This window comes from Ambystoma mexicanum, chromosome 1q (assembly GCF_040938575.1).
Source record: "Ambystoma mexicanum isolate Mex_15411 chromosome 1q, UKY_AmexF1_1, whole genome shotgun sequence".
NCBI lineage: Eukaryota > Metazoa > Chordata > Amphibia > Caudata > Ambystomatidae > Ambystoma > Ambystoma mexicanum.
Window position 1 is genome coordinate 1037909605 of NC_090922.1, and position 21743 is coordinate 1037931347.

The following is a 21743-nucleotide window of genomic DNA, read 5'->3' on the forward strand; positions in this document are numbered from 1 at the left end:
GCGCTGTGAAATTTTGGTGTAGAAGTGGGCCATGATTGTGCATCTTTATTTCATGTATGGGGGGACATGAGTGGGGGCCTGCAGGCAGGTGCCCTTCACTGATGGGGGTGGGGGTGCAGGGGGACATGTGTGGGGGCCTGCTGGCAGGTGCCCCTCACTGATGGGGGTAGGGGTGCACGGGGGCATGTGTGGGGGCCTGCTGGCAGGTGCCCCTCACTGATGGGGGCGGGGATGCAGGGGGACATGTGTGGGGGCCAGCTGGTAGGTGCCCCTCACTGATGGGGGGTGGAGTGCAAGGGGACATGTGTGGAACATGAGTGGGGGCCTGCTGGCAGGTGCCCCTCACTGATGGGGGATGGGGGTGCAGGGGGACATGTGTGGGGGCCTGCTGGCAGGTGCCCCTCACTGATGGGGGGTGGAGGTGCAGGGGGACATGCGTGGGGGCCTGCTGGCAGGTGCCCCTCACTGATGGGGGGTGGGGGTGCAGGGGGACATGAGTGGGGGCCTGCTGGAAGGTGCTCCTCACTGATGGGGGGTGGGGGTGCAGGGAGACATGTGTGGGACATGAGTGGGGGCCTGCTGGCAGGTGCCCCTCACTGATGGGCGTGGGGTGCAGGGGGACATGAGTGGGGGCCTGCTGGCAGGAGCCCCTCACTGATGGGGGGTGGGGTTGCAGGGGGACATGTGTGGGACATGAGTGGGGGCCTGCTGGCAGGTGCCCCTCACTGATGGGGGGTGGGGGTGCAGGGGGACATGTGTGTGGGCCTGCTGGCAGGTGCCCCTCACTGATGGGGGGTGGGGGTGCAGGGGGACATGTGTGGGGGCCTGCTGGCAGGTGCCCCTCACTGATTGGGGGTGGGGGTGCAGGGGGACATGAGTGGGGGCCTGCTGGCAGGTGCCCCTCACTGATGGGGGTGGGGGTGCAGGGGGACATGTGTGGGACATGAGTGGGGGCCTGCTGGCAGGTGCCCCTCACTGATTGGGGAGGGTGCAGGGGGACATGAGTGGGGACCTGCTGGCAGGTGCCCCTCACTGATGGGGGTGGGGGTTCAGGGGGACATGTGTGGGACATGAGTGGGGGCCTGCTGGCAGGTGCCCCTCACTGATGGGGGTGGGGTGCAGGGGGACATGTGTGGGGGGCCTGCTGGCAGGTGCCCCTTACTGATGGGGGGTGGGGGTGGAGGGGGACATGTGTGGGGGCCTGCTGGCAGGGGCCCCTCATTGATGGGGGTGGGGGTGCAGGGGGACATGTGTGGGACATGAGTGGGGGCCTGCTGGCAGGTGCCCCTCACTGATTGGGGGTGGGGGTGCAGGGGGACATGTGTGGGGCCTGCTGGCAGGTGCCCCTCACTGATGGGGCTTTGGGGTGCAGGGGGACATGTGTGGGGGCCTGCTGGCAAGTGCCCCTCACTGATGGGGATTGGTGGTGCAGGGGGACAGAGCGGGGGCCTGCTGGCAGGTGCCCCTCACTGATGGGGGGTGGGGGTGCAGGGAGACATGTGTGGGACATGAGTGGGGGCCTGCTGGCAGGTGCCCCTCACTGATGGGGGGTGGGGGTGCAGGGGGACATGTGTGGGGGCCTGCTGGCAGGTGCCCCTCACTGATGGGGGGTGTGGGTGCAGGGAAACATGTGTGGGGGCCTGCTGGCAGGTGCCCCTCACTGATGGGGGTGGGGGTGCAGGGGGACATGTGTGGGACATGAGTGGGGGCCTGCTGGCAGGTGCCCCTCACTGATGGGGGGCGGGGGTGCAGGGGGACATGTGTGTGGGCCTGCTGGCAGGTGCCCCTCACTGATAGTGGGTGGGGGCGCAGGGGGACATGGGTGGGGGCCTGCTGGCAGGTGCCCCTAACTGATGGGGGGTGGGGGTGCAGGGGGACATGTGTGGGACATGAGTGGGGGCCTGCTGGCAGGTGCCCCTCACTGATGGGGTGTGGGGGTGCAGGGGGACATGTGTGGGGGCCTGCTGGCAGGGGCCCCTCACTGATGGGGGTGGGGGTGCAGGGGGACATGTGTGGGACATGAGTGGGGGCCTGCTGGCAGGTGCCCCTCACTGATTGGGGGTGGGGGTGCAGGGGGACATGTGTGGGGCCTGCTGGCAGGTGCCCCTCACTGATGGGGGTTGAGGGTGCAGGGGGACATTAGTGGGGGCCTGCTGGCAGGTGCCCCTCACTGATGGGGGTTGGGGGTGCAGGGGGACATGTGTGGGACATGAGTGGGGGCCTGCTGGCAGGTGCCCCTCACTGATGGGGGGTGTGGGTGCAGGGGGACATGTGTGGGGGCCTGCTGGCAGGTGCCCCTCACTGACGGGAGGTGGGGGTGCAGGGGGACATGTGTGGGACATGAGTGGGGGCCTGCTGGCAGGTGCCCCTCACTGATGGGGGTGGGGGTGCAGGGGGACATGTGTGGGGGCCTGCTGGCAGGTGCCCCTCACTGATGGGGGGTGGGGGCGCAGGGGGACATGTGTGGGGGCCTGCTGGCAGGTGCCCCTCACTGATGGGGGGTGGGGGCGCAGGGGGACATGTGTGGGGGCCTGCTGGCAGGTGCCCCTCACTGATGGGGGGTGGGGGTGCAGGGGGACATGTGTGGGGGCCTGCTGGCTGGTGCCCCTCACTGATGGGGGGTGGGGCGCAGGGGGACATGAGTTGGTGATCAGTAGTGCAACGTGACACGTGGCCTGGCTGGGGGGCATGGCCATGGTGGACGGGCTGCCTGCGGGACATGTCCAGGGGTGCAGGGTAGTCCCCTGTGGTGTGGACTGCCTGCAGGGGCCGTGGAGGGGGTAGAGGGGACACCTGGGAGGACCCACACTGCCAATTCACGTGTAGGGCTCCCCGCGCACCACACTGGATACAGGTAACCCGCTCTTACAACAAATTCACGTGTGAAAGTTCCCGACCCCCCTAGTAACACACGTACCCCGCTCGCACAGGGCCAATCGCCTGTGAAAGTTCCAGCGCACCCCAGTAACACACGTACCCCACTCGCACAGGGCCAACCGCGTGTGAAAGTTCCCGCGCACCCCAGTAACACACGTACCCTGCTCGCACAGGGCCAATCGCGTGTGAAAGGTCCTGCGCACCCCAGTAACACACGTACCCCGCTCGCACAGTGCCAATCGCATGTGAAAGTTCCCGCACACCCCAGTAATACACGTACCTCGCTCGCACAGGGCCAATCGCGTGTAAAAGTTCCCGCGCACCCCAGTAACACACGTACCCTGCTCGCACAGGGCCAATCGCGTGTGAAAGGTCCTGCGCACCCCATTAATACACGTACCCCGCTCGCACAGGGCCAATCGCGTGTGAAAGTTCCAGCGCACCGCAGTAACACACGTACCCCGCTCGCACAGGGCCAATCGCATGTGAAAGTTCCCGCACACCCCAGTAATACACGTACCTCGCTTGCACAGGGCCAATCGCGTGTGAAAGTTCACACACACCCCAGTAACACACGTACCCGCTCGCACAGGGCCAATCGCCTAACAAAAGTTCCTGCGCACCCCAGTAACACACGCACCCCGCTTGCACAGGGCCAATTGCGTGTGAAAGTTCCCACGCACCCCAGTAACACACGTACCCCGCTCGCACAGGGCCAATCGGGTATGAAAGGTCCTGCGCACCCCAGTAATACACATACCCTGCTCGCACAGGGCCAATCGCGAGTGAAAGTTACCGCTCACCCCAGTAACACACGTACCCCGCTCGCACAGGGCCAATCGTGTGTGAAAGTTCCCACGCACCCCAGTAACACACATACCCCGCTCACACAGGGCCAATCGTGTGTGAAAGTTCCCGCACACCCCAGTAACACACGTGCCCCACTCGCACAGGGCCAATCGCGTGTGAATGTTCCTGCGCACCCCAGTAACACACGTACCCCGCTCGTACAGGGCCAATCGCGTGTGAAAGTTCCCACGCACCCCAGTAACAGACGTACCCCGCTGAAACAGGGCCAATCGCATGTGATAGTTCCCGCGCACCCCAGTAATACACGTACCCCGCTCGCACAGGGCCAATCGCATGTGAAAGTTCCCGCGCACCCCAGTAACACACGTACCCTGCTCGCACAGGGCCAATCGCGTGGGAAACTCTCTGCCCCGGCGTGTACATGTATTCGGAGGGGTGCGCGGGGAGTTTTACTGGCGTTTTCGTGGTTCGGGGCCTGTGCGCCATGTACGGGATTTGTGCGCTGTGCATGGTGCACGGGGAGGGGTTGGAGGCGTAACTGGCGCTGTTGCAGGGTCCCTGCAGCACTCTGCGCCACGGCTGGTTTTAGATGCTAAAATCCATTAATAGGCTGTGCGCGGAAATGGATTTTACCGCACGCGGCTGGCGCAGAAAGTCGCACGCGCACACTGTGCACCAGCCGCATGCGCCACTTGTGCGCCGAATTTTATGATTTACCCTGATAATGTTTGAATGACCTAAGTTAGGTTCATATTGTGCACTTTGTAGATTTTGTTTACAATCTGGAATCAGTCGAGCTCTCGTTCTGGAGATACTGTTTGAATTCAACTGGTGTTAGTCTGCATGTGGCACTTTATAGAATGTGGCTATTAGTAAAGGCAAAATTGGATCAAAACAGCACGGCAGTAGCCCACCTTGATATAGGGTTTTACATTTTGTATTGTCTTTGCATGAGACTTATTTATATGAAAAGTTTTAATTTTATGTATGAATCTATAGAGTCTGGTTTTATGAATGTACAATGTTGAAACATGTGTAAGGTTTTAAACTAAAACACATTAAAGATGAAATGAAATAGGCTTCTTTGGGAGCAGAGACGTGGCGTGGCGGCATGCAGGGCTAGGGAACTCTGTGGTAGCCTGCAGCTCCTGCAGTTGGTGTGCAGGGCCCTGGGAGGCCATGGGGAGAAATGTAGGGAGAATCCTTGAGACAGGTGCTGAGGTCTGATGCACAGGAGTGCTGCTTGCAGCCCTGTGGGTCTTTCTGTCAGCCACAGGCCACTGCTGAGTGGACTTGCCATCCTGCGCTGATGTGTGGTCCTGTAGGTCCTATTGGCAGGTGCAGAGTGCACACCCAGAGCACAGGACGAGCGGCGGGAGGCCTTGGCAGTGGGAGACTATATGTGCTGCACATTCTTTGGCGTGATCATATAACTATTATCCTTTTTTAAATTCCTTAGATATTGACACAAAACAGACCTCAAATCCAGATGTAAAATTTAGGGAAGAATACCATATAGCGGCACCTGACTCTATGCAAAATATTATTCACAGCTACTGGTTTTGTCTGAAATGGAGCAACGGAAAGCTTGGTTTCACTGATATTGATATTGATATTTTATTTCTATCACGCTCGCACACAAGTGTTTCAGAGCGCGACAAGGCAAGGGAGGGGAACAGGGGAGAACAAAACAACCATTTTACTAGGCCCAGTAACATTGAGAACACGCAAGTGCATTGTGAGAGACGGGCCTCAACAACCGGTGGGGGGTGTCTGTACGTCCGCTCCCTATATGGTGGAGGAGAGGCACAGGAGACCCCAGCCAAGATTCTCTATTCGGTAGCAATGGTCGAGCAATCAAGGCCTAGCTTCTCAGGAGGTGATGCAGGCTGGTTCTTAAGTACAGTGTATCCCCAAGCCCCCACAAAGGAATATCCACACTCTGTATTGGTTAGAACACAGTCTTTATATAATCAATAGTTAAGGTTATGTACATTTATCATAGTAACTCACTTTGTACTCCGGCAAAATCTACAATGGCAAATATTTACAATCCTAAAGTGGTACCACCCTAGATCTCATTACAGTGCATTAACAATACTGTACAATGTCACACAGACCAATAGAGGGAAACCAGCAATAGAGAGAGGAGAGAAAACAAGATGGTTGAGCAGTAGGCAGAATACTGGCCCCTACCACTAGGCACAGTTCTGTGTGGAGATCCCCCCACCTGGGCAACCTGTAAATAAAGATATAGCACAAGCCCAGTCCATATATTTCCCTGCCAGTCTTATTCTCTCCTATAATGTTTTACCCCCCCAATGTACCTGGTGGAGTCGAGCTCCTCGAAGAGGCGTCGACAAACGTCGAGGAACTCGCTGTTCGGCGACGGGGAATCGACGGCCCTTCTTGAATGCCTTCCCTTTCAAGCGGGAGGCACGGGGCGTCGAACGTCCGTCGACAAACGAGGTAGAACGATGTCGATGAGGCGGCAGCTTCGTCCAAGCGGTGCTCGTCGGCGTCGGAACGTCGGCGTCCTGCAAGGCGAAGGTGTGCGGGGCACCTCGATGACAATAGTTCTGGACCGCAAAGATTGTAGAGACGGAGGCCCAGCAAGGGCGTCGAGTCGTCCGAGTCTTTGAGGTCGTCGGGTGGCGGGAAACCCACCGGCAGGTTTCTCCTCGGCGCGTTGGTCGTCCTCGACTTTCTCCGGTAGGATAAGCGGTCGACGATGCGGTCGAGAGAGTCCTTCGATTGAATGTTCTTGGGCAAAGGAGCGGACGGCTCCAGTCGTCGGCGGCACGGCGTCAAGAGGTTCCCACGGCTGGGCAACACAACTTCGACGGGCCTCCAGCAGTTACACAAACCTGCGAACCCTGGTCGACGGCAATGGACTTCGACAACGTCGATGTCCGGGTGCTTCACCTCGATCTCCTCAGCGGTCCCGTCTCGGGTGACAACCTTTCGAGGGTCTGTCTTCCAGGGCGCTTCGGCGAAGATGGAGCGGTGCTTGATGGTCCCTCGGAGCACGGGAAGAGGGCGCCTTACCAGGTCCTCTCTCGGGTCAGCCCTCGACGAATTCGTCAGCCTTCGGATCGGTCGAAGCAAATGCCACAGCAAGTCTTCTTCTTCCAGCTGGACGTCGAGGATCAGCAGTTCCAGTTACTCGTAGAGTGGAGACTCAGCTCCCTGGCTGCTTTAGGAGCACAATGGTCGCTTCTCAACCAAAGGTACCTTCTGAACACTTTTCCAGCGGTGCGCGGTCCCCAGATATACTATTCTCTCTCTCATCCACGCTGCTGGCACACACTCAGCAGCCAATCATACTGCAGGCCATTCATGCAGTCAGTCAGCCAATCAGGCACACAGTGCATTCAGGCCACACTCCTCCCTTCCAGACACTCACAACACGGAATGTGGATTGGGACAAGTACCCAGCCATTCAACACTACACACTGCATTCAGGCCAGTTTCGGGCAGGGCTGTCTCAGTCTTTGTCTCTCATGCCAGAAACCAGACAACCACAACAAGAAGTGTATAGTGGTCACACACTCCATTCACCCAGGTCCCACCCACAGGAGGTACCCACAACATACAGTCACTGGGAAGGCTCCAGCCAGTCTAGCTGGGCCTTCACAACAATACCATACATGGAACTTCCACCCAACAGCCAGTCAGGGGGAAGGGACAGAGAGAGGGCTTCCCAGGACTTTGGGAAAACAAGTTAACAGGCAATAGAAATCAAGAGGCCACAGGGGCCATCTTGTTTCCTATCAGGAATCAACAGATCCCAATGGCAGGGCCTGGGTATCCCAAAATGGAGGATACCCGGAGCACCTGTCAATTTCAGCATGGAGCTGCCACCAGCCCATACCCTGCTCTGGGGTCACTCACAGGTACCCAAAAACATACACTAGGGGCACAGGGTTGTACCCCTACCCATGGGTGCCATAAGGGTATCGCATGGGTCTGTTCACCAAACCAAGAAGAGAGAGCTGCACTGCCAGGAGTCCCACATGGACTCCGGGGCAGAAAACATAACGGAACACACGGTAAAAACAGTAATAGGACAAGGATTCAGAGGCCCTGTCCCTCAGATGCATTTCCAGCATCACAGTCGCCCCCCCCCAGACTGAGGTGGAGGGTGTCTAATCTCCCACGGGATAGACACCCTCATCCAGACGGTCAACATACCTTCTGGAAAGGCCATCTGCATTATCGTGACTCTTCCCTGGTCTGTGCTCTATGGTGAAGTCTAGCCCTTGCAGGCTAATGGACCACCTGAGCAATTTCGGGTTCTCACCCTTCATCTGCATAAGCCACTTCAGGGGCTTATGATCTGTTTGGACCTTGAAGGTAGACCCGGTAAGGTAGGGCCTAAAACGCCTAAGGCTCCAAACTATGCTAAAACACTCCTTTTCAACAGTAGCCCACCTAAGTTCTCTACCCTTGAGTTGTCTACTGATGAATATGATAGGGTGTTCTCTCCCTTTGTCATCTAACTGGGACAAGACAGCTCCAACTCCGGTGTCGCAGGCATCCGTCTGGACGATAAAGGGTCGGCTGTAATCAGGCGCACTTAACACAGGTGCCCTACACAGACTTTCTTTCAAGCCATCAAATGCCCTCTGACAGTCTTCGGTCCAATTAACCTTCCTAGGCTGCTTGGGTGACATTAGAGCTGTCAGGGGGGCAGCTATGGTCCCATAGTCTGCCATGAAATTACGATAGTACCCAGTGAGGCCCAAAAAGGCTCTCACCTGGGTTTGAGTAGTGGGAGTCTCCCAGTTCTGTACATCCTGTACTTTACTGGAGAGAGGCTGGATTTGACCCCCTCCTACCTCATGACCAAGATAGGTAACTTTCCCCTGAGCTATCTGGCACTTGGTGGCCTTGATAGTGAGGTTAGCCCTTTTCAAGGCCTGCAACACCTTATCCAGATGTGTCAAATGCTCTTCCCAGGTGGAACTGTAGACGGCAATGTCGTCTAAGTAAGCCACACAAAAGGCTTCCAGCCTACTGAGCGCATGGTTGACCAATCTCTGGAAGGTGGCAGGGGCATTCTTCAACCCAAAAGGCATGACCCTAAACTGGTAGAGTCCCTCAGGTGTTGAGAAGGCCGTCTTTTCCTTGGCATGGTCCGTCAGAGCTATTTGCCAATAGCCTGAAGTAAGGTCAAAGGTGCTCACAAACTTGGCAGCACCGATGGTGTCCACGAGCTCATCAGCCCGGGGCAATGGGTGCGCGTCAGTCTTGGTGACGGCATTGACTCCTCGGTAGTCCACACAGAACCTCCAATCCTTGGTACCCGCCTGGGAACTTGCCTTGGGGACAAGGACCACTGGACTGGACCAGGGACTGGTTGAGGGTTCAATAACACCCAGATCCAACATCTTGGCGACCTCAGCCTGGATGTGGTTCTTGACGGTATCTGACATACGGTAGCACCTGCTTTTGACAGGTACACTGTCACCAGTGTCAATTTCATGCTTACACCACGGTGTAAGGCCTGGCTTCAGTGAAAACAGAGAGGCGTACTGTTGGAGCAAAGCCCTACAGGCCCTCTGTTGCTCTGTTGTCAAATCTGGAGAGAGATGTACTCCCTCCACTGAGCCATCCTGAGGGATGCTATGCAGCAAATCAGGAAGGGGCTCACTCTCATCCTCTTCTTGCCCGGAAGCTAGCAAGAGGCATGAGACTTCCGCTCGCCGGTGGAAAGGCTTGAGCCTGTTGACATGGAATAGCTGAGGGGCTACCCCAGGGGCTCCCATGTCAACCAGATAATTGACTTCGCCCACCTTGGAGATGATCCTGAAGGGTCCAGTCCACTTGTCTGCCAAAGCTCTAGGCTTGGTAGGCTCCATCACAAGGATTTCCTGTCCCGGAGTCCAATCTACTTGCAAGGCTTTAAGGTCATGCCAGTACTTATTCAATTCCTGGCTGGCCTTGAGATTTGCTGTTGCCTGTCCCATCATCTGTGTCATCCTCTGTCTGAGGCCTAACACATAGTCCCCCACTTGCTTGGCGGGACCCAGAGGGGTGGCTTCCAAGCCTTCCCTGATCAAGGCGAGGGGCCCCCTCACGGGATGTCCAAAGAGTAACTCAAAGGGGCTGAAACCAACACCCTCTTGAGGTACCTCCCTGTAAGCAAACAGCAGGCATGGCAGGAGGAGATCCCATTTCCTCCTTAGGGATTCTTCCAAAGCCCCTAGCATGCCCTTGAGAGTTTTATTAAATCTCTCAACCAGACCATTGGTCTGGGGGTGGTAAGAGGTGGAGAACTTGTAGGTTACCCCGCACTCTTTCCACATGGTTTTCATGTAACTCGACATGAAGTTGGATCCTCTGTCAGAGACAACCTCCTTGGGGAATCCAACACGGGTGAAAATGCCCAGGAGAGCCCTGGGAACCACCTTGGCCGTAACCGTCCGAAGGGGTATCGCCTCAGGGTACCTGGTGGCATGATCTACCAAGACCAGGATGAACCGATGTCCACCTGAAGTGGGAGGGTCAAGGGGACCGACGATGTCAATGCCCACCCTCTCAAATGGGGTGCCAACCACTGGCAACGGCTGCAGTGGGGCAATGACACTGCCTCCAGTCTTGCCAGACAACTGACAAGTTGGGCAGGTCCTGCAGTGGGACTCTACTTCTACTCCCATCCGTGGCCAGTAGAAATGGGCAGAGAGCCTCTGCTTAGTCGTCTTGGTCCCAAGATGACCAGCCAAGGGCACCTCATGCGCCAACTCCAGTAGGAAGGGCCTGTAAACCTGGGGTACCACCAACCTCTTGCGGGCACCAGGTTCAGGCTTAGTGGGCTCACTAACAAGGAGCTCACCCTCCCAATAAATCCGGAAATTCCTAGGCACCTCTCCTTGTGCCTGGGCCAGGGCCTGTTTCCTCAGTCCCTCGAGAGAGTGGCACTCTCTCTGTCCCTTACAGAAGTCCGCCCGGAAGGGTCCCCCTTCAGCTAACAAGCATTGAAGGTCGGGATGATCCTCCGGGTTGAGAACCTCTCCCACAGGAGAGTCTTCTGCCTCTTCTCCCAAAGGAGTTGAGTTTGGGTTTTCCACTGGACCCAGCCCGTCCGGAGCATGGATCCCAATGGGTGCTGTCGGAACAGCAGGAAGAGAAGGTGCTCCCTCCACAGAGGTGGCCTTCTTGGTCTTCCTTCTTCTTGCCTTAGGCCTCGCCTTTGGCTCGGGTACCTGACCCACAGCCAGACCCGGTGTCACCTGTGACCTAGTGACTGCAGCAGCAGTCATGGGAAGACCATCCGAGATCAACCCCAACTCTACTAGATCATTCCCTAACAAAATGTTAGCAGGGACATTGTCCTGAACCAGGACAGGAAGCTTCGCTGTCTTGTCGCCAATCATGAGTGTGACTAAGGCTACAGGTGATAATTTGGGAGGCCCACCAGCTAACCTGGTGGTTTGCAGAGGAGCACCTTCATAGTCCTCTGGCCTGAGCAGGGTCCTGTCCACCACTGTCATGCTTGCCCCAGTGTCTCTCAAACCAGTAGAAGGCTGGCCATTCAGGAGGACACTTCTCAAAAACCTACGGGTGTTCTGTGGGATAGTCGCCAGTACTTCCGCATACTGGTCCCAGGCCCCAAGGGACACTAAGGAAATCTCCACCGGAGCACCAAATGTGATCCCGGCAGAGGAGGGGAGGACAGTGGCCTCCACCTCAGACACGGGGTAAGGGTAGGTCAGGCTGACAGCCTGTACTCCAAGTGCCTTACCTTTACACTTGGGGTCACCCCTTCTGTGATCCAGAGCCCCACAGTCCCAACAAGCGCCAGGAGTGCGGGGTACGGTACTGGAACCACTGGGAGCCTGCTTTGCAGCAGGTGGACCACTACTCTTATTCCCACCCCCAGATGACTTATCCCCACTAGATTTTTGGGTCTTAGGAGAGGAAGGTTTTGGTTTACCCGACTGTGACTGCTTGGGGGACTCCTCAGCTTTCTGAGAGGCCCCCTTCTCTTTGTCCTTGTCCTTCCCACTGGAGTCCTTAGGGGACACCCGGTGGGAGACCCACTTGTCAGCCAACCTAGCCAGCTTAAAGGGGTCCAAAATGTTCTGGTCAGCCACATACTGACACAGCTCTGGTGAACAGGCTTCAGAGAAATGCTCAAAAAACAAGAGGTGGGACAATTCAACAAAAGTCTTAACCTTGTATCCATCGATCCACCCCATCATGTTCATGTGCGCAGCACTCACCCAGTCAACCCAAGACATATTCTCCTTTTTCTTAAAATCCCTGAACCTTCTAAGGTATTGGGTAGGTGTCTTGCCGAACTTGGCAATCAAAGCAGACTTCATACACTCGTACTGACCCCTTTCTTCCACACTCAGCTTCAGAATACAGTCATACTCGGTTTGAGGCACTCTGCTTAACAAACACTTCGCCCAATCTCTTTTATCCACATCATGAATCTCACAAGCCATTTCAAACGCTTCAATCCATTGGAGGATATCCCAACCCTCCACAAATACACCAACCAAATCTTTAATAAATTTGGTGGCTGGGGACCTGACACTCTCACTGGTTCTAGCTGAAGTCTCCACTCTAGCTTTCTCTAGCTGGATCCTCTGACATTCAGTGTCCTGGCTCTTGAGTTCAAGGTCCTTATTTTTGAGTTCAAGATCCCTATTCTTGAGCTCCACTTGTTGAGCCAACTCCTCTTTCTTAAGCTCAGCATCTATTTCCAACTTGCGGTATTCAAAGGCCAATTTCATCCTTAATAACTCAAGCTCTAAGGAATTGCTGGAGTTTGGAATAGAGGCAGCAGGAATGGCGGCATTCCCAGAAACAGATTCAGCAGAAACCCCAGGGGCAGAGTCCTCATTGGTTGCATTCCCCCCTCATCAAGAGTTTCACTATCAGTCTGGTAGTCCACCAGGGCAGCTATCAGCTCAGCCCTAGACTTATCCACAAAGTCTAACTCCCTAGCTTCACAAGCACTCTGGAGAGCCTCCAAGCTCATCCGAGTTAATTTGCCATTCGCAATAGACTCCATTGTTTGTAATGCAGTTACCTTGTACACAACTAAACCTTAACTTGATAAAGGGCAAATATCCTTTGTAAGTGGCACGGTTATACACTGATTCTTAAAACCATAAGCATCCCACCGCTGCCACCAGTGTGAGAGACGGGCCTCAACGACCGGTGGGGGGTGTCTGTACTTCCGCTCCCTATATGGTGGAGGAGAGGCACAGGAGACCCCAGCCAAGCTTCTCTATTCGGTAGCAATGGTCGAGCAATCAAGGCCTAGCTTCTCAGGAGGTGATGCAGGCTGGTTCTTAAGTACAGTGTATCCCCAAGCCCCCACAAAGGAATATCCACACTCTGTATTGGTTAGAACACAGTCTTTATATAATCAATAGTTAAGGTTATGTACATTTATCATAGTAACTCACTTTGTACTCCGGCAAAATCTACAATTGCAAATATTTACAATCCTAAAGTGGTACCACCCTAGATCTCATTACAGTGCATTAACAATACTGTACAATGTCACACAGACCAATAGAGGGAAACCAGCAATAGAGAGAGGAGAGAAAACAAGATGGTTGAGCAGTAGGCAGAATACTGGCCCCTACCACTAGGCACAGTTCTGTGTGGAGATCCCCCCACCTGGGCAACCTGTAAATAAAGATATAGCACAAGCCCAGTCCACATATTGCCCTGCCACTCTTATTCTCTCCTATAATGTTTTACCCCCCCAATGTACCTGGTGGAGTCGAGCTCCTCGAAGAGGCGCCGACAAACGTCGAGGAACTCGCTGTTCGGCGACGGGGAATCGACGGCCCTTCTTGAATGCCTTCCCTTTCAAGCAGGAGGCACGGAGCGTCGAACGTCCGTCGACAAACGAGGTAGAACGATGTCGATGAGGCGGCAGCTTCGTCCAAGCGGTGCTCGTCGGCGTCGGAACGTCGGCGTCCTGCAAGGCGAAGGTGTGCGGCGCACCTCGATGACAATAGTTCTGGACCGCAAAGATTGTAGAGACGGAGGCCCAGCAAGGGCGTCGAGTCGTCCGAGACTTTGAAGTCGTCGGGTGGCGGGAAACCCACCGGCAGGTTTCTCCTCGGCGCGTTGGTCGTCCTCGACTTTCTCCGGCAGGATAAGCGGTCGACGATGCGGTCGAGAGAGTCCTTCGATTGAATGTTCTTAGGCAAAGGAGCGGACGGCTCCAGTCGTCGGCGGCACGGCCTCAAGAGGTTCCCACGGCTGGGCAACACAACTTCGACGGGCCTCCAGCGGTTACAAAAACCTGCGAACCCTGGTCGACGGCAATGGACTTCGACAACGTCGATGTCCGGGTGCTTCACCTCGATCTCCTCAGCGGTCCCGTCTCGGGTCGACAACCTTTCGAGGGTCTGTCTTCCAGGGCGCTTCGGCGAAGATGGAGCGGTGCTCGATGGTCCCTCGGAGCACGGGAAGAGGGCGCCTTACCAGGTCCTCTCTCGGGTCAGCCCTCGACGAATTCGTCAGCCTTCGGATCGGTCGAAGCAAATGCCACAGCAAGTCTTCTTCTTCCAGCTGGACGTCGAGGATCAGCAGTTCCAGTTACTCGTAGAGTGGAGACTCAGCTCCCTGGCTGCTTTAGGAGCACAATGGTCGCTTCTCAACCAAAGGTCCCTTCTGAACACTTTTCCAGTGGTGAGAGGTCCCCAGATATACTATCCTCTCTCTCATCCACGCTGCTGGCACACACTCAGCAGCCAATCATACTGCAGGCCATTCATGCAGTCAGTCAGCCAATCAGGCACACAGTGCATTCAGGCCACACTCCTCCCTTCCAGACACTCACAACAAGGAATGTGGATTGGGACAAGTACCCAGCCATTCAACACTACACACTGCATTCAGGCCAGTTTCGGGTAGGGCTGTCTCAGTCTTTGTCTCTCATGCCAGAAACCAGACAACCACAACAAGAAGTGTATAGTGGTCACACACTCCATTCACCCAGGTCCCACCCACAGGAGGTACCCACAACATACAGTCACTGGGAAGGCTCCAGCCAGTCTAGCTGGGCCTTCACAACAATACCATACATGGAACTTCCACCCAACAGCCAGTCAGGGGGAAGGGACAGAGACAGGGCTTCCCAGGACTTTGGGAAAACAAGTTAACAGGCAATAGAAAGCAAGAGGCCACAGGGGCCATCTTGTTTCCTATCAGGAATCAACAGATCCCAATGGCAGGGCCTGGGTATCCCAAAATGGAGGATACCCGGAGCACCTGTCAATTTCAGCATGGAGCTGCCACCAGCCCATACCCTGCTCTGGGGTCACCCACAGGTGCCCAAAAACATACACTAGGGGGACAGGGTTGTACCCCTACCCATGGGTGCCATAAGGGTATCCCATGGGTCTGTTCACCAAACCAAGAAGAGAGAGCTGCACTGCCAGGAGTCCCACATGGACTCCGGGGCAGAAAACATAACAGAACACATGGTAAAAACAGTAATAGGATAAGGATTCAGAGGCCCTGTCCCTCAGATGCATTTCCAGCATCACATGCATGGGAGAGGGGGAGGGGAAAAGTGCATGGAAGGGGGGAGATGTGGAAAGTGCGAAGCAGAGGAGAAATATAAATAATAATAAATAAATAAATAATAAAGGCAACATGATGTCCCATGGAGGTATCGCAAGGAATATCATTGGCTGTGGCTGACAAGTTAGTAGCATTTCTTGACCTGAACAGGGGTTATGGATGTGTAGAAAACTATAGGAAGTTTCTCCATGTGAGGTAATCCAACCCACTAGAGCAGTTGCATTACCATCCAGTCTCCAGTGGGTCACTGGGCGAAAATGTCTGTGCTAGGTAGCGGCGAACGGTATCCCTCCACGTCATCCCTCCTCCCAACTCAATTCAGCATGGATCCCTGGAATCCCCCCACCCACCAGTGGGAGTCATGGAATTAGAGTAGGTGACCTTCAAGCATCGCCAATAACAGGCCAGTTTAAAGTTCATCTCATTTTGGGCCAGTTAAATCCAGACTTCCCTATGTATAGAAATCTGACCTAGCTGATGATTAGAGGTATCTAGAGGGTGATTGTCCTCCCAGGTAGAATGAGAGGCGCTAGGAGGGGGCACGGCACTATAAGTGCATCATCAAAAATGGAAAGGAAAAACACATATTTCTGGTAAAAATGATTCAGAAAAAAGGTTGCCATTAAAAGCATGGACTCATCAAATAACTGACAGACATAAGCAAGCCAGTGGGGCGCGGACTTACTGGCTGGTTAGTGAAAATAATGATGAAACAAAGGGGCTCTTTTTCATTGCACACATTGGGTCACGCAACTGCTAGTTATTTGAAAAAGTAAATTCAGCATACCATCATTTCCATAAAAATGATTTAAGGCATTTTTTAACTGGAAACAAGCAAACATATGAGAGGCCTGTACCCATTTGGTCTTGAAAGGACTAGACATATTTAGAGGACTAGATGTTATCAACGCTTCTTCATCCATGTGAGTGTTAGAACATGAAGGATCATCTGTTTTAGCGCTCAGAGGGTACATACATGTCCACCAGCGATCCAGTGAGTTGCCCTGCAGTGATTTCTGCGACCGGCGAAGGCTAGCTGTGAAGGTTCACCCCTGCCATACAATGCCTTCACCCTCACGGTAGATCTCCAAGGCTGTGTCTCCTTTGCTTGTCCTACACACCAATGGTGATGTGGGGTGCCAGTTGTGGACTCGCCAACGTTGTCTTATAAAAGGGCCTGAGCTACCATGGTGATGAGTGGCACCCAGGTAGTGGTGGGCTAAAGCAAATATTTGCTGTTTATTCAGTCATTTGGTTTTTCCAATGTTTGCAATTTCTTCTTTATCCCATGTGGTCCTGTGAACAGGAGACTACAGAATGGGCTTCCTATTCGTTAGGCATGTAACGCATGTAGAACAACAATAAGGCTCTTTAGCCCGGGGGTGGGGGAGGTGCAGTCAATCAAGTTCCGCAGATTGCAGCCTGAAACTGTTAGGGGAGTTTTCCTATAGTCCTATTGGCAGTAAGACTTTAGTAAGCTATCCCAGTGGTTTGTAGATCCCCAAATCTTAGTATCTGTCTGTACTACTCAGAGGCCTTGGTAGAGCGGCAGAGCAGTAAGGCTTATCTTAAGAGGAAGAGATGTGAGCTGTAGGTTAGTACATAGAATCTAGTTAGACAGGCACAGCAAACAAGCACTTAAACTTATAAGTTATATAAAAGTATATATTTATTATATTGACACCAGAATCACTTTAAATACCTCAGATGGTTATACTAGAACACTTAGGAATACTTGATAATACACTTCAACGGGCACTTTCATTTTTGTGTTTGTTGACGGTTACATTTGTAGCAACGTTAGAAAAGGAAAAGAAAATGTTATTGCATTATCGTAATTTCGCACTCATGCGGTTTTCGCCGGTTTATACGGTAATGCATTTACTATGCAAACACATATAGTAAAGTCACGTAAAGGGAGGAAAATGGTTTGTTAGTGTAATATGAGCTTGGTTCAAGGTTCTAGAGAGGGTTTCTTCGCATAGTAAGTCTTTTAAGTCCAAAACGCAACCCTAGCTAAATGCAGTTCCGAGAGGGCTTGAAGTCTTGACAAGCAGTGAATTATGAAGAGTTCCTGTGGATTTCTTCCAGTATGTAGTGTCATTGAAGCAGCAAATTACCAACTATAACAAGGGAGACCTTAAAACGGACTTGAGGAAGGTACACAAGCAGCGGCTTGGGTCTGACGTAAGAAGGGGTTGCCCTGGACACCTCTGGACTGACTTCTTGGAATCAGGTAAGAAATAACTTTTTCCCCACAGTACCTTAGGTTAGAAGTTTCTGCTGGCTGCTCTGCGATGTTGCAGCTCTGAAGCCGACCTCCGGATTCCTTGGTCTGATGGCTGAAGGCAGGACAATGGACAGGATCTCTTAGCAGCAGTCTCAAGGGAGGACCGGTGGCACGATTTTCAGCAACTTCTTGGCTCACGCCTTTTATGCAGCACCAACAAAGGACTTGGATGGGCTGGTCAATTTTCTTCACTTCCTGCAGTTCCACGCTCTGATGATGGGGTCTGGGCGAGATGGTTCTGATCTCTGGCGTGTCATTAAGGGTTTAGCAAAGATTTGGACGGGTACAGCCTTTCCACGACAATGCACTCCAAAAGCACAGCAGGTCTCCTGGTAATGGGGTTCTGCAACTCTGGAAACTCCTAGGACCTCGGGAGATGGCTAATTTCAAAGTTTTTCTTGGGACTGGTTATTCTCCCCAGCCAAAGGGAAGGAGTCGTCCTCTTGGGAGCTCGTCTGTCGCACAAAACACTGGGTCAGGACAGCAGTGGTCACGTTACGGTGTTGCAAAGGGTCTGCAGGTGTCTCTGGTTGTCTTCTTCTTTGGTTACTTCAGCTTCCAGTGGTCAACTTGCTTTTCACTCCAGAAGCCTCACCTTGTATACAGTTCCAGCACACACTCTTCTGCAATCTTTCTCAACATTTTACAGAAAAGGGGAGTGTGGCTGTCCAATCAGGACAGCCAGACCCTGTGTGGATGCTGGACATATTCAGGCACTCTGGCAGTCAAAGGATAGGGGGGTGGAATACTCCTCCCCCACTTCCTGCCTGCCCAGATACTCTGCAGCCTAGGCGGGGATACCTAAGGGTTGCCGCCAAAGGCAAGACACACACACAGGCCTCCCCCTCCCAGACTGGTAGAAGGAGGGCTGTCAAAGAATAACCATGCTAGTGATGGCGAAAAAATAAGTTGGTTCTTCGGTGCCCTTATTGTGCACTACCAGTGCTATGGACATAGCCTGCAGTAGAAACACTACACAATAGTTGGTTTAACATGTCCAGTGCCACCAGCCACGACTAGGAGATTGTTTATGTGACTAAAAAGTCACAGGAGCAGAGAGAAGGGTGATACTAGGTATCCCTTTGGCACTCCGCTGAAGGTGGTGTGTGCCAATCTCTCAGTCTATAAAGTTTTGGGAGAGATACTAAGTATCTCTCTATCCCTAAGAACTGCAGCTACTTAGGGATATTAAAAAGGAATCTTAAAGGAGCACCCTGAGGGTGCCCAGCAACACTGCCCATAAGGAGCTGTGTGCTGCAGTAGTACAGTAGTAAAACACAGATGCCTTTAAGAGCTATGGAGCAGACAGACTACATAGTAGAGGTAGAATACAAAGAATAGTGTTCCAAAAAGACAGAACCCACAAGAATGAATGAGTGGAAAAAGACTCCACTCATTTAGGATTTAAAGAAAAAGGTCCAGAAGTCCATCAAAAAGTGATGGGGGGTCTCAGTAGGAGAGGGGATGAAGCCTAATAATTATAAATCTCGATAACTGAAACCTCTGATCTCAGCCCACATTCCACGGAACCCGCAGGCTACTTCCCCTGCCCCACAATGCCATCTTCCTCCAACCCTCCCGTTTCTTTTTTTTAACTATTACCATTCCCCGCCCCAGCCTCACTTACCCGATTTTTGCGGTGGTGGCACCCGCCACTGCCGCATCAGCTTTAGTGCCTCGCGCTTTTCCGGCCGCCATGGTAACCCTGGGTGCTTATGGGGTTAGCAACCCGTTCCAAGGGCTACATTAGGGGGTAACGTCCCAGAGCCCTCGTTAACCAGCCTCGCTTCGCTCAGGCTGTTAACTTGGGCTGCCGGGCGAATTACCACCTGGGGTAGCCTGTGGAACAGGTCACTAAGGCTGCAATATAAGCTCAACTAAAAGAAGATATATCACATGATAATAGTGAATCACAAATCATTCAAAACATAAAACCGGCTTCCGACCCGCGGGGTGAAAATGCCACACCTAAACCAGACATTCGGCCTCATTACAAGTATAGCGGTGTGGTAAAAAACAGTGGTAAAATGGAAGTAACTCTGTTACTGCAACATTACCATACTGCTGCACTATAATTTTGGCAGTGAAGTGGAGGTAAATCTGCCACTTTTCTGCCGTAAAATAAGCAAAATCGGAGCCCTACTCGAATAAATGTGGACTAACACCGCCTATCACTACTTCCAGCTGTAATTCCCCAAGAGTGGCAGTAACGGTAAATCCATTTGGTTGTATTTTGGCAGTTCTCCAGCAGTAATACCACCAAACTTGTAATGATGCCTATTGCTTTACTTTCTGTAAAAAATATATTTCCTATCATACTACTAATTTGATAAATGCATTCTGAAGTGCATCGTATATCCACGATACGTTATAAAATACAAAATAAATAAATAATCAGCTGAAAAGGAATAAAGTTCACCTTTTCTCGTGGAGAGAAGTGGATTCTCTGCAGTGATCTTTGTGCGTTCTTCTCTTTGAACGTGTCTTTGGGTTAGGGTGGGAATAGTTTCTTTTTCCATGTTAGTCCAGTTGAAGGCATCGTCTTCCTTTACAGCTTTCTTTGGGTTCTCATCGCGGGTGGGGATGTGTACCTGCAACGTCTTTGCGGGATTTACAGGGCTTGAAGTTGTTGGCCACTGTGGAGGGGCGTAAGGTCTTGCAACCTCTACATTATGTTGGTGTGTCTCTGGAAACACAGCATTCTGCGGATGTCTATCTGAAACTGGAGCATCATAGCGGTGGGCAGCTTCTGTAACTGCACTGTAGTGCTGTATGTCGGGAACAACACTATTAAAGCGCTGTGGATCTGGGGTAACCACATCATAGAGCTGTGTGACTGGCGACAAGGCAGGAATACTGTCAATGTGGTCCACTCCAGGCAGTATATATAACTCTGGCTGTAAAGCCTGGAAAATGAAGAAAGGACATTTCAAACTTAAGAAAACATTCAAGTGCAAATGTATTCTGAAATGCAAAGGGTTCCCTAACATGACATAACCCCATGCATTATCTCTGTAGTCCCTATTGAGTACATTTAGTGCAGTTCTGCTCCCTGCGCATGAGTCATACCCATCCACTGTAGGCAAAAACAGTGCCGGTCATGATATTCACAATGCAGCATTACAGCACTGGGGTGAGGGTGGTAACAGATGTTAGTGGGCTACACCCGATTTATTGCCCTGAGGCAAAGTTGAGGACAGAAAACGAGGGTAAGGGATGATAACACCTATTAACAGCTCCTTCCACCCCAGGCTGTAATGCCATTATCACATGTCAAAATCACAAACATTGGTCAAAAACTAAATACAGCCGGACAAGGTACTTGGAAGCTTGGAGCGATCATTGTCTAGTGGCTAAGGGAGACAATGAGCATTGACATCCACTGTTCTGAGGGAAATGGCAGGCCTCACAGCAGTAGTTAAGGCCCTCTGCTCACACATGGTGGTTCAGTAATCATAGTATGAGGTATACTGAAACAAAACTTATTTTAGGTGTCTTTTAGGCCCTGAAGAAACAAGCACCTTTAGACTAATAAATGTATCCCAAGTAGTGTGAAACACCAGATCTTTCTTTTACTTGTTTATTTATTAATCTACGGTAGGGTAGTCCATATCCGGAAGCGTGTGGATTTTAAAATATAATATAGATTCAGATATTTGGTGTTTTAGTATAACATGTACAATGAATGATTATGTTTGAGAATAATTGACTAACTTGTGCAATATAGCGCATGTAGAGTCCCCTCATGCCTGAGCTCTCCTGCGTGTAGATTTTGAACCTCTTCAAGTGTGTTTTTTATTGGTTTTAACACTCCACACAGCTCATGCCCTAAGAGTAATGCTACAGTACCATTATATTTATATATATATATCAGGGCCTGCGATAGAGGCCCTGTAGTTATGGTTAAATTGCTCAACTCATAGAAAGAGCACTTTTTGGGAGTCTTATAACTTTGGCACCATGGAAAATCCTTACGAAACTTTGCCCAAAAAAGTATATGGCCACCTCGGAATTATTTAGCGAAGTTTAGTTCAGTTTTGCCCAGGGGGGGAAAGTTATAGGGGGGTCCCAAAATGTGTGTAAATCCTCATAGACGCAAGTGAACAAATATATTTGCGCCTGCAGCCCAAATCGCTGGATGGATTTTTACCATATTTGCACCTGGATTGGGAGCTTGTTGCCGAAAGCGTGCTTTTGT

At 52.5% G+C, this 21743-nt stretch overlaps 1 protein-coding gene across 1 annotated transcript in view; it reads right to left on the reverse strand.

The window, feature by feature from the left end:
* The window catches only part of SPATA1 (spermatogenesis associated 1), a 479533-nt gene that overhangs the window by 243353 nt on the left and 214437 nt on the right, over nucleotides 1–21743 (reverse strand). The window contains exon 5 of the mRNA XM_069641723.1: nucleotides 19965–20451. Coding sequence (XP_069497824.1) covers nucleotides 19965–20451 — 487 coding nt within the window. The remainder of the gene's footprint in view (nucleotides 1–19964; nucleotides 20452–21743) is intronic.